The sequence below is a fragment of the Ziziphus jujuba genome, chromosome 10 (genome assembly GCF_031755915.1).
Source record: "Ziziphus jujuba cultivar Dongzao chromosome 10, ASM3175591v1".
NCBI classification, from domain to species: domain Eukaryota; kingdom Viridiplantae; phylum Streptophyta; class Magnoliopsida; order Rosales; family Rhamnaceae; genus Ziziphus; species Ziziphus jujuba.
The window spans coordinates 24530003-24542498 of record NC_083388.1 but is presented as its reverse complement, the minus strand read 5'-3'; the positions used below and the strand labels follow the sequence as shown (position 1 = coordinate 24542498).

At 33.8% G+C, this 12496-nt stretch overlaps 2 protein-coding genes across 7 annotated transcripts; both read left to right on the top strand.

Annotated features, from left to right (window-relative positions):
* Positions 1–206: 206 nt before the first annotated feature.
* Positions 207–3624, top strand: LOC107412340 (pentatricopeptide repeat-containing protein At1g71210, mitochondrial). The gene has a single exon (XM_016020108.4). It carries the CDS (start codon positions 635–637, stop codon positions 3326–3328), a length of 2694 nt encoding a protein of 897 aa, XP_015875594.2. The 5' UTR covers positions 207–634; the 3' UTR covers positions 3329–3624.
* A 3530-nt stretch (positions 3625–7154) lies between these two features.
* LOC107412321 (uncharacterized) lies at positions 7155–12228 on the top strand. Of its 6 annotated transcripts, XM_048469101.2 has the most exons (10): positions 7155–7344; positions 7969–8010; positions 8383–8560; positions 9254–9639; positions 9765–10014; positions 10290–10455; positions 10540–10642; positions 10767–10895; positions 11405–11620; positions 11755–12228. In XM_048469101.2, the coding sequence occupies exons 3-10, from the start codon at positions 8383–8385 to the stop codon at positions 12031–12033; spliced, it is 1707 nt and encodes a 568-aa protein (XP_048325058.2). In that variant the 5' UTR covers positions 7155–7344; positions 7969–8010; the 3' UTR covers positions 12034–12228. The 6 variants fall into 6 exon arrangements, with proteins under 6 accessions (XP_048325058.2, XP_015875559.3, XP_048325059.2 ...); XM_016020073.4 differs by having other exon boundaries at positions 7969–8560; XM_048469102.2 differs by lacking the exon at positions 7155–7344 and having other exon boundaries at positions 7422–8560; positions 11755–11816; positions 11909–12047.
* The last annotated feature ends 268 nt before the right edge of the window (positions 12229–12496 follow it).

Genomic DNA, 12496 nt, shown 5'->3' with positions numbered 1-12496 from the left:
TTATTTTTTTCATCAATATTGAATCAAAAAATTAAAAATTAAAAATTAAAAACAAAAACAAAAGTTTGCATATATATATATATATATATATTTAAAGAAAAATTGACATGCTTACCATTCCCCCAAAAAAAAAAAAAAAAGTCAAAAAAATGGATAAAATAATAGTATAGAAGTTAATTAATTTGATGAGCTGATTTTTTTTTCTTTTTCCTTTTTTTTTTAAAATTATTATTGTTTATAAGATTTGATAAAGCTGATTAGGGAATCGGAGAATGGGTGTGATTGATCGGCGCTGATGTCGATTGTTGTGATGGGTGAGTTCGTAGTAGATTAGGGGAAAAAAATTGCCGGGACATAGGCAGCCGTCGGTATCATTCTCAAAAGCGTCTTCTTTGATAGCCTTTGGCGGCGGTGGGTGGACTCCCCAATAAACCAAAGCTTCCCCTTTTTTTGTTGGCACTTTACTTTCATCCCCTGGATGATGACCCCCAATCCAATGTTTTCCTTTCCTTAGAAAATAAACAGATTATTTTCCTTCAATCCAAGCAGTAAATTTAAAAATAAAAAAAATTCCCAATTTGCAAATTTGCAAATTGGATATTTGTTTTGTTTTTAGATTACTAGGAGGGTGATAATGCTATCACTGAAAGTGAAGCATTTAGCTAAAACTAGGGCTAATTATTATTGTTTATCCCAATCTCAACTTCTCTGTTCTTCTTCTTCTTCTTCTACTTTATGTAATTCTTATGCTACTAGTAGTAGTAGTGGCTGTGGCAGTGGCAGTTTTGGCACGACAACATGGCTACCTACGAGACCATCAACAGCAATATCTGATCTGAACACCGATTTGATCCGTCTAAGGAAGGACATTATGGCCGTGCACTTGAAGGAATGGTTCAAGAGCCGCCACAACGATGACGTTTTGATGAAACAGATTTTCAAGATCCTCAGAAGCAGCATCAACCAAGACCAAGACCACCACCACCACCACCTAGTCGACACCAAGTTGAGCCCCTCCGACGACTTGTCGCTTTCCAAGCTGGGTTTACGACTCACCGAGAAGTTCGTTCTGGAAGTACTCCGTTATGGGCATCGCAAGGAAAGCGTGCTTTCGTGCATCAAGTTCTTCGACTGGGCTGGAGAGTCTGGCTTCCGCCATACCCGAGCGACTTACAACTGCCTTTTCAATATACTCTCTAAGGAAAAGCTCATGTCTTCATTGTTGGCTTTCCTTGAGAGATTGAAGTACAGAAACACCCACAAGGTGAGATTCCATGATACGCTGGTCATGGGTTATGCTGTTGCTGGTAGACCCGAGACTGCACTCCAAGAGTTCGGTAAAATGCGCTTTCAGGGACTGGACTTGGATAGCTTCGGTTATCATGTGGTTTTGAATGCTTTGGTGGAGCAGAACCGATTCGATGCGGTTGAGGTTATTGCCAAGCAGATTTCCTTAAGGGGTTTCGAGAATGAGATCACTTTCTGTGTGATGATGAAGAGTTTCTGTAACCAGAAGCTGTTCGATGAGGCGGAAGCTTATTTCCGTGAATTGGTGAGAGATGAGAAGCCATTGAGTGGGCATGAGTTGGGTTTGCTTGTTCATGCTCTTTGTAAGAGTAATAAGTTTGAGCGTGCCGGCAACTTAATTGAGGAGTTTCAGGATTTAAGTATGGCAGTGTTGGAGAATGCGTATGGTGTGTGGATATTGGATCTTGTAAAGGCTGGGAAACTAGATGGTGCTCTGGAGTTCTTCAAGACCAAGAAGTCATTGGATGGTTACCTTCCGGACGTATTCCGGTATAATACCTTGATATGTAGGCTTCTGAGGGAGAACCGGCTTATGGAGGTTTATGATTTGTTGACGGAGATGAAGGAAGGTCAGATATCCCCTGATAAGATCACTATGAATGCTGCATTGTGCTTATTATGCAAAGCTGGGATGGTGGATGTTGCACTTGACTTGTATAATTCGAGGTCAGAGTTTGGGCTCTCCCCAAATAGCATGGCTTACAATTATCTAATCAACACCTTGTGTGGATATGGGAGCACCGATGAAGCATATCATGTGTTAAAGAATTCAATTGACCAAGGCTATTGTCCGGGTAGAAAGACGTTTTCTATTATTGCAGATGCTTTGTGCAGAGAGGGAAATCTTGATAGGATGGAGGAGTTGGTTTCAGTTGCTTTAGAGCGAAACTTTCCAGGTGGTTCTGTATTTAGTAAGTTTATATCAGCTTTCTGCAGAGCTATGAGGTTAGAATATGGTCATAAGTTACATCGGGAACTCAACAGAAGAAATAAAGTTACTACAAAGAATGCTTACTTTAACTTGATAAAGGGTTTTATCGTCGAAATGCAAAAGAAGGGTCGCTCTTTTAATGGGGAAAATGCTGCCACACTTCTCAGCGAAATGCAAAAGAAGGGTCACATGCCAACTCGTAAGTTGTTCAGGTCTGTTATTGAATGCGTATGTGGGATGGAAAATCCAGAAAAGCAATTCCAGAATTTGCTTGAGATGCAGTTGTCTCCTGAACCCATCGATTGTTATATATACAACTTCCTCATTGATGGAGCTGGGCATGCCCAAAAACCTGATCTAGCCAAACATGTATTTGATTTGATGTGGAGTAAAGGGATTAAGCCCAATTTGTGTTCTGATATTCTTTTGTTGCAGAGTTATCTGAGGAATAACCGAATTTTTGATGCTTTGAATTTCTTTAATGATTTGCGCAAGAGAAGAAAGATTGGGAGAAAACTATACAACAGTCTGATTACTGGTCTATGTAAAGCCAACAGGGCGGATATTGCACTTGAGTTCATGAGGGAAATGAAGGAGAACAATATAGTTCCAAGTATTGAGTGCTACGAAATTTTGATACAGTTGCTGTGCTCAAATAAAAGATATGATACTGCAGTTAATCTTATTATTGACTTTGAGAAGGAGGGACGTCAAGTTACTTCTTTTATTGGTAACATACTTCTGTTGCATTCTTTGAAAAGTCAAGAACTCTATAAGACTTGGTTTCGGTTGAGAGAAGCTCAGGATGAGACATCAGGTAGTTCAATGCTTGGCATGCTTATTGGTGCATTTTGTGGTCGCGTTACAGTGAACGAACATGTTGCTAAATTGGAAGAAGTGATTGAAAAGTGCTTCCCACTTGATGTCTACACATACAATATGCTTTTCAGAAGACGAAGCATCGATAGGGAACATGCTATTGAGTTGTACAAAAGAATGCGTCGGAAAGGGTATGAGCCTAATCAGTGGACTATTGACATCTTGCAGACGAGATTTCCGTCTTGCGGATGGCTAGATGAGGTGCACTGAAGGTTTTCATCCCACTGACCGCAGAAGACTAGTTACTTAAATGGGGTTTAGTGGATTCACTGGTCCAATTCCATGTAGGCGTAGCTACTAGATGTTAAACATTCAACAGAGGTTCTATACAAGTTTTCTTGTGAAATAGCGTATTTCATACCTTGCTTTCATTGATCACATGGAATTTTTTTTTCTTTTTTTTTAATTTTAATTCATGTGTAACATTTTTGAGCCACCATTGGAGACTCATGGTTTATTATACCTTGTTGCTCATTGTGTTCAATAAGAATGGCAGAAGTTCTTTATTGCATGTTGTACCAAAATTACATAGGATTATATATATATATATATATATATTTTTTTTTCCTTATCAGGGTTTCTTTTCCTTATGTCTATCTATCATCAGTTGTTAGGTTGTAATCTCATTCTCTAGATGCTTACAAAGGAAAATGCAGTAATGGAAGAAAATCAAATGAAATTCAAGTTTGGAACTTCTTATCTGTTTGTGTGTTCTTGCTTGTCTGTTGTATGTTCCTGTGATAGTCATTAGCTTCTGAATCGTTCTTTTTTCAGTTTGGAAACCTCAAAACACAACTAGAAGGCTAAGCATACACACGGATAAAATTTAAAATAAGAAGAAATATTTGATGTTGATACTGTTCATTAGTTTATATATACAAATTTTATCTATTAATTATATATCATTCTCAAAAAACGGAGGAACTCGAGGCTTAACCTTTTTCTCCATCTTCATCTGTTGTTTGGATTCCATATCCATCCTTAGAAACTCCAGTATGTTAACTTGGACACATTAAGGTTCTGATACCCATATTTTTTGAAAATTACGTACTGATACTTATCTTTCATTTGTTTCAGTCTTATATTTTTGAGATCTTATGGACCTTAAGGCTATCTTGAAATAAAAAGGTTCTTCTGCTAATTAATGTGATTTGTTTATATTTACTGTTTTACTTTTGGCAACTTCAATCAAATTGATGAATATTTTAGTCCACCTTCGTCTTTTGCAGAAGTGCCCCTTTGAGGCTTTGATTAAGTTCAGTAAAACGAAGGGTCGAGATCAAAATTTGGGAAAGATTCAAGTTTGCATATAAAAACCCAGAAAGTGCAAAGCAAGAGTTTTCAAGTACAAACTTTCCAGCTGGTTCAATTGTCCTCTGTGATCATGAGGTCCATGACCCATGAGAGCCTTATAATTATCTGTCTACTTGAAAGTGACTTCAAATTTCATTTATACACCCAATGAATAAATAAATAAATAAATAATTTTTTTTAATTGTTATTCTTTTGTTATTGTTATGTGATTTGGGACCCAGCGACCTCTAATTTTTAGGATTGTCGATGTGGAGGTCGTTCTCATATGTGTAAAGTGGGTCCACTGATAAAAGATTGTCGACGTGTCATCTTCATTGTGCACCATTTCTTCGCATAGACACTTTTTACTGTATTGAATCTTAATTATTTATTTTTATTAAATTTTAAAACATATGGAAATTTCGATAATGCATATAATATAACTAAAAATAAGTGTTGTTATTATTATTATTATTATTATTTTAACATTAAGGGCAGGAGAGGCCATTCGAATATGCATTAGAAAATAATAGACTTTTATTATCAGATTATCCATGTATGAACAAAAAAAATTGTTCTCTTTTTTGATAAAATGTATGAACAAAAAAATTGTTCTGCTTTTGGTAAACATAAAAAAAAAAAAAAAAAGTATTATTGAACAATAAAATGAATTTCCAAATGCCAACGCTTTCTTTTTTTTATTTTTTATTTTTATATTTTGGGGTAAGGTATGGGTTATATTTACTCAACTTTATAGTTGTACGGTCTCTGTCTAACAAATAATATGTGTAGTTAGTTATATCCACGTCTATGTGCTAGGGAAGATGTGGATGCATGCATTTCCTAAAATGTATTTTATTATCATTAGTTTTGCAAAGAAGTCTATTTTTTATGGAAAGTTTATTTTATTAATGTTGGATTATTTAGTTTTGATATAGTGAGAAATTTATAAAAAATAAATATAAAAAATAATTATTTATAGCTGTTAAATTATAAAAATTATATAAATTTAGTGATTGTAAAAATTTTCATAATTTAGTTTTATAAATTTTTTATCATATTACTTATATATATATATATATATATGATGATAATAGGAGTGTCAAAATGCACACGAAACCATTACTCAAAAAAATGCAGTTGTTTTATGTTATAATTTTTTTATATTATTGTATATAATTCTTTATCTCTTCGTTTTCATCGTGTATATAATTATTTATTATGTTGTCCATCGTGATACATATTATATGGAGCTTCTTATTTTATTATTATTATTATTTTTTTTTTCATTTTGACTAAAATTTGTATGGACTATTTCCAAGTAGATGTTTCCTGCCAGCAACCAAAGGCCATATAGAATTGGTTTTCTTGTAGTGACTGAATAAAATAATCTTCTTTAGACATCTGCTTAAATATGTAACCACGGGATTTTATTAATATTAGATTTGTTTTTTTTTTTTTTTTCAATTTGAAATATTATTAACATATCGTTTCCATTGACATAGAATTAAACTTAATTTGAATTTGTTTTTTTAACAAAACCTTAATTTTCTTTTTTGAAATAGAATAAAAATGTAACAAAAAAACAGATAATTTTACTCAAAATTCGCTATTTGAAAAATTAAATTTCTTATCAGATTTTTTTTTTGAAATTAACTTTTTTTTTCTTTTTTTTCTTTTTTTTTGCGAACGAAAATTAACCCTTTAATATATAATTTATCAAATAGAATAGAGGTTCAAAAAATTTATTAAATGCAGTATATATTTTAAAACACAATGATATTAATGAATAAAAACTAGCTTAAAAATTAAAAATATTCAAAGAATTATAATAACGCACTGATCTGGTTGCCACTGTAGCCTCAATTTATCTTAAGCCTTCAATTTCACCATAAAATTTCACCCAAAAAAACATTTTTTTTTTTTTAAATAACATAATAGATTTAATGGTTAATTCTTTGACTATTGGCCATTTATTTCAGGAATTCATAAGCAGATAATATCAATATGCAACATATATCTCCTCGGGAATTTCAACCAGTCAATACAAACAAAAACAAAAAGAAACTGGGTAATTAATTATATCGGATAAGAAAAACAAAAAAATTTGAAAAAAAATATATATATTTTTTATTTTGTTGATATTATGATCCCAACTGAACTGAGTGCCGACCACCTCGGCCAAAGCCTAGACTTTTTTAAGAGGATGTGGGCCCACCTGTTTTTTTTAATAATCCATGATTTTAATATTTGATTTAGTTAGAGCTTCGATTATACATATTATCGGCTACACCATATAACTTCCATGCATTCAACACCCTAAAAGTCATTACTTTGTTTTTGATTAAAATTTGCTTTGCTTGTTCTTCAATCAAAATATCAAATCAAAAACCAATCACATTTCCAATAAAGTTTACGTAATAATCATTAAAATGTTGTTGTTTAATCTGTAACTGAGACAAAGTTTTTAATACCTACAACATCATTAATTTCTCAACACCAAACAAATCTTCCTTCCATGTATTTATCATGAGTTCATCACCATAAACAAATTAATTATTTTTATTTTTATTTTTATTTTTTATTATGTCAATATTTTTGGGGGAGAGACTAGAGAGTAGAGTGGGTGAAGATTCAAAGAGAGATGAGTTGGAGGGGAGTGGAAGAGTGGGACCCAATTGGGGAAGTGAGAGAGAATATATTCCAAAATTCTATAAATTTCACATGCACCAAAAAGAAACAAAAGCTCTCTTATTGGTTGTGTAATACTCCAAATTCTTTTTTCTTATCCAGTGTGGCAGTTTCCAATCACTTGGGCTTTGAATTTGGCAGAAAATTCTCAAAAAAACTACAATCAGTTTTTTGACGACTGGGGTGGGTGGTACTCAGAAAGCTCGATGTGTCTAATCCTTTCTCGAGAAAAACTGACCATGGTCAGCTTCCCAATGCCAAGTTCATTCCTTTCTTTTCTCTTAATGCTGGTTGTCTGATATACTGTAATACCCATTTGATTTTTAATGCTTATATATTATATACATATATTATTTGTCGTTCAAGAAAAAAGCTATGGCAGAAAATCAAACCACGTTTCCTGTGACTAGCTGGGCTAGCTTTTGGTTTATCTGTGTCATCATCTTTATACTGTTACGTTGTCCTTTGTATGGCATGTGTCTCTGTGCATGTTCCTTTTGGGTGTGAAACCCATTTGTCGTTTTTTTCTACCCTTCTTCCTCTTCTTCTTCTTCATCCCCAACTGGTTTGCTTTTTCTTTTTCTTTTTGTTTTTTAATGACAAGACTTTTCTAGACTTCTATCCTTTACTCTTTATGTGTGTTTTAAACTGTTAATTAAGTTCTATAGTTTTAAGTAAGATTACTGTTCAGAACACAGATTTCTCAATCTTTTAGCGGTTTTGGGGAGTGTAATTTTCTTTATGTTAGTTTGCAGTTCATCATGTTAAATTTTGGTTTGCTGCTTGTTACTGATTTTTACCAATTTTCTCTCATGTATTCTGGTTTGATTTTCTGAATTGGTGAATTTTTGCTTTTCTTTTTCCAGCTGTGGTAAGAAGATGTAGAGTTGGACCACTGAGTTTTTAAGGTGATATGGATGGTTGAGAATGACACTTCTGTGATTTTGTTCCTTCCTCGGTTGGTTGGGAATAATTAGCCTATTCTCCAAATATTTTATTTTTTCTTTTCTTTGGAAAAAAAAAAAAAAAAGAAAAGCAAAGAAAAAAGGAAATTGAAAAAGTTGAATTTCTTCATGTGATTCTAGTTATGAGTTAGTTGGCATGCCATGAGATTTTGGTAGGAAAAAAAAGCCAATTTCTGGGGAAATTCTGGGCTTCTCTTTCTTTGTTGAAGTTTGATTCGTAAATTTGTGGAAGGAAAAAAAAAAAAAAAAAAGAAAATTATGGAACAAGTAAATCAGAAGTCTCTAGAGAGAGTAGTCTCACAGAAGGCTTTGCAGATGGGTTCGTCATTTTCATGCCAAATTTGTGTGGTGGGTTTTCTTCTTGGAGTCTGTCTTACCTATTTGGTTCTTGCTGCTTTCACATCACTTGCTGCTTTTGAGCTCGCCGGAATTTCTTTCGCAAGCTTTTCAATGGCTACTACTTCACCACCAAATTCAACCTCAGATGTTATCAGTGAGTGAAATTCTCTCATGGTTATTTTTTTTTTTTAATTATTTTTTATTCTCTATTATTATTTGCTTATTTTATTATTTGTATTAGACGTTTGTAGGTTTTCATACCAAACAAAATAAGAGTCTTCATTTTTGTTAATAAAGTGATCAAATTGTTTCTCAACTTTCCTATGCTTAAACTAGAAGGAAAAATTGAAGAATGAGGGTTTTGCATAAAGTGAAAGCAATTTGGGAATATAATTTGCTCAGGTAAAGAAGTTTGGTCTTTGAGAGACTTTGAATGAGGTTTTGATTAGGATCAAAATTAATGGGGATAAACAAAAGCATGAAAATAATGTTTAAAGTGCGTGCATTCACAGCTACGTAAAGTTAGAATACCTTCTTGATGATTACGTTTAGCATTTTACTTTCTTTAGTCGTTTGACTTTTATTATGCATTTTCTATATCCAATACTCTTTAATATTAAATCCACCTGTAGTCATTCTGTCAATTATTCTTCCAATCGAAGCCACTAGTCCCTGCCTTTTGAAGCAGTTGATAATTGAGAAGATCAAATATTTGGGTGGTTTCTAGAAATTATATTATATATCTTGAAGTTTTCTACGATTGCAATATTAATTAGCATTGAAGAATGTCATATCTTTAATTGCTCTCATTATTTTATAATGATTGCTCGTATTCAAAATCATACAGGCACAAACAACAGCTCTAGATTAAAAGAAATATATAGAATAGATGATTCACCAAGAGGTAAAGAAATTGATGAGGATGATGATGAGAGAAACTCATTACTGTATTCAGCTTGGAGCTCTCTACTAACTGATCAATCAACATCTAGAGAAAATGAACATGTTCTGAAACTTGGACTGAATAGATCTAGTTTGCCAAATGCGCCACATTTGGAAAACTGCAAATTGAAAGCGCAAGTTAATGAGCACTTCGATAAGCGCAATGGAACTGATGAGACATTTCCTCCATGGACAAGTTGGAAGGGTCTGCTGAAAATGCATCCGGCAAATAATGAGCAGCTGAGTCATTTCAGGCATCAGGCTGCATCTGAAGGTGCTTATCCTCCCTGGGTACGTCTATATGTTTGAATCCAGTAGCATGGAACTCAGTTGTTTACTCTGCGGAATTTGGAACATATTTTCACATGGTTTTACTATGTAATGATTTTTATTCTCAATTATGCTCATTTTTGCAGATATCTGGATCTGATGAAGAAAATTACCCTTTGACTAGAAAAGTGCAACGCGATATATGGCTCCATCAGCATCCTATGAACTGCAGGGATCCTAATGTGAAGTTTCTTGTCACTGACTGGGAGAGGCTACCTGGATTTGGTATTGGAGCTCAGATTGCTGGAATGTGTGGCCTTCTTGCTATTGCAATCAATGAGCAAAGAGTCCTTGTTACCAACTACTATAACCGTGCTGATCATGATGGTTGTAAAGGTATATATATATATATATATATATATATATACTGACCCTGGACCTTTTACTGTCATGAGAGTGTCCAAGTATATAACTTTGAAATAGAAGAGTTTAATTGTAAACTTGGACCTAAGATAAAAAGTTCAATATCTAGCGGCATTCCATTGTATGTGAGAACAAGGGATGATTGCTAATAACTTAATATGCAACTTTAAAACCCATCTTATGGGAAGCAATATTCAGAGATATTAAAGTTGATTTCCCATTGATGTTGAAGTTCTGCAAATTTATAGGTTCATCCCGCTCCAGTTGGTCTTGCTACTTCTCTCCAGAGACATCCCAAGAATGTCGAGATCGTGCTTTTGAGCTCATGGAGAGTGAAGAAGCATGGAAGAAAGGAATTATAACAGGAAAAGAAAATTATACTTCCAAGGAAATATGGGCTGGACATACTCCTAGGTACGCTATGATGTATATTTAACCTTTTTTGTTTTCAAATTCTGTTGCTTACTTCAGTTCTCATTAGCATTAATGTTAATGCAGGATATGGGGTAATCCTTGGAGTTATATGCAACCAACAACAGAAATAAATGGAAGTTTAATTACTTACCATCGAAAAATGGATCGAAGATGGTGGAGAGCACAGGTAATCCCATTGTTTACTTATTAAGGATCATCTTCAGTCTTTATAAATCCCATTGCTTCTTCTAGTTAATGTAATCATTTAATAATTCATGATTTAGTTCTGATACTATTTGTTTTATTTTCAGGCAGTACGATATCTGATGAGGTTTCAAAGCGAGTATACATGTAAATTATTGAATGTTGCTCGGCATACAGCATTTGGAAAAGAAGCTGCAAGTATGGTTCTAAGAAGTTTTGGAGGGGAATGGCCTAAGGTTTGCAACTTCACTCCTTATTTTTGTTTTTGCTTTGTAGGACCAAGGGAAGATAAGAAGGAATTTTAAGAATGAAAATGAATCTTGGTAAGTTGTCAAATGGAGGATTTTCTTCATAGGCGGCCATGGTTCAGGTCTTGCATATTTGGTTTTAGAACATGTGAAGACAGAAATAGGTCTCATTTCAGATCTTCCATATAATGGCTTATAGGTTTCTCATTTCCATTCAAGTTTATATTGAACTCTCTGTAATTCCTTTTGAGTGGGATGCAACATGGTAGTCCGAGACAGTAATACCTACTTGAGATCTAGTTTTCCCTGAAACTAAAAGGAAGCTAATTTTACAGATGAGGAGTTGGAAATCCTCAAATGTTATATATATATATATATATATATATATATATATTATATTTGAATCATAGATAAGTACAATCATCCAATAGTTCATTCAATCTCACAAGTCTAATCTTCTCAAAAAACTAGACTTACATGATAGACATTTGTTGCAGGATGTTACAAACAAAGAAAAATCTGACATTGATGTATATGTATGGTCAAATCACAAGGCTTGGGTACCCCGGCCACTACTAAGCATGCATGTAAGAATGGGAGATAAAGCATGTGAAATGAAGGTGGTTGAATTTGAAGAATACATGAATCTTGCTGACCGCATTAGAAATAGCTTCCCGCACCTTAAAAGTGTTTGGCTCTCCACAGAAATGCAGGTATATAAGTTAAAGGTTTTTTTTTTTTTTTTTTTTTTTTTTCCCTCCCCCCTCGTTTTTCATTTTCGAGAAAAGAAAGTGATAGTTTTATTGCAGTGATCTCATATATAAGATTGGTTTTGATTTAAACCCAGGAAGTTATTGATAAATCAAAAAGGTACCAACACTGGAACTTTTACTACACACATATAACAAGGCAAGTCGGAAATATTACAATGGCTACTTATGAAGCTAGTCTTGGTAGAGAGACCAGCACAAATTATCCCATGGTTAATTTCTTAATGGCAGCTGATGCCGATTTTTTCATTGGAGCATTGGGTTCAACTTGGTGTTACCTAATAGATGGAATGAGGAATACTGGAGGAAAAGTTATGGCCGGTTACTTGAGTGTCAACAAGGACAGGTTCTGGTAAAAATATTCATCTTTCAACTGGAAAATTAGAATGTATAGTCATTTGTGTGATGATGGTCGGCAATTTTGTTGTCTGTACATGGGTAATTCATTTTTTGTGACACTGATTTTTTTTTTTTTTTCGGTTGTACATTCTTGTATCTCCATGTATAATAGATGTAGAAATTGTAATGAAAAAGCTACAGTGAATTCATCATTTCCTTGTCCCCTCTCCTCTTTGTGGTTTAAAAAAACCAGACATTTTCGGTCATTTGTTATGCCGTGGTTTACCGAAGGTTGAAGAGAATCCAGTGCTCCCGGTAGTAGCATATATAGTCTCTCAAAAAGTATAAAAACACGTTTTTTCGAGCCACGAAATGAATAATGGACAATGAGACATACCACATTGGTCTTATCAAAAACCCATTACTTAATCTAATAAATGGGTCTTTGGCTTGGGGGTAAATGAGTCATGCCAACTGAAT

Bases quoted from the DNA above. Each gene is read 5' to 3' on its own strand.
- LOC107412321 (XM_016020073.4), top strand. From the start codon at position 8,326: ATGGAACAAGTAAATCAGAAGTCTCTAGAGAGAGTAGTCTCACAGAAG. The intron at 10,015-10,289 runs GTATATATATAT...GCAAATTTATAG, and splicing joins TGATCATGATGGTTGTAAAG to GTTCATCCCGCTCCAGTTGG. The intron at 10,896-11,404 runs GTTTGCAACTTC...CATTTGTTGCAG, and splicing joins TTGGAGGGGAATGGCCTAAG to GATGTTACAAACAAAGAAAA.
- LOC107412340 (XM_016020108.4), top strand. From the start codon at position 635: ATGCTATCACTGAAAGTGAAGCATTTAGCTAAAACTAGGGCTAATTAT.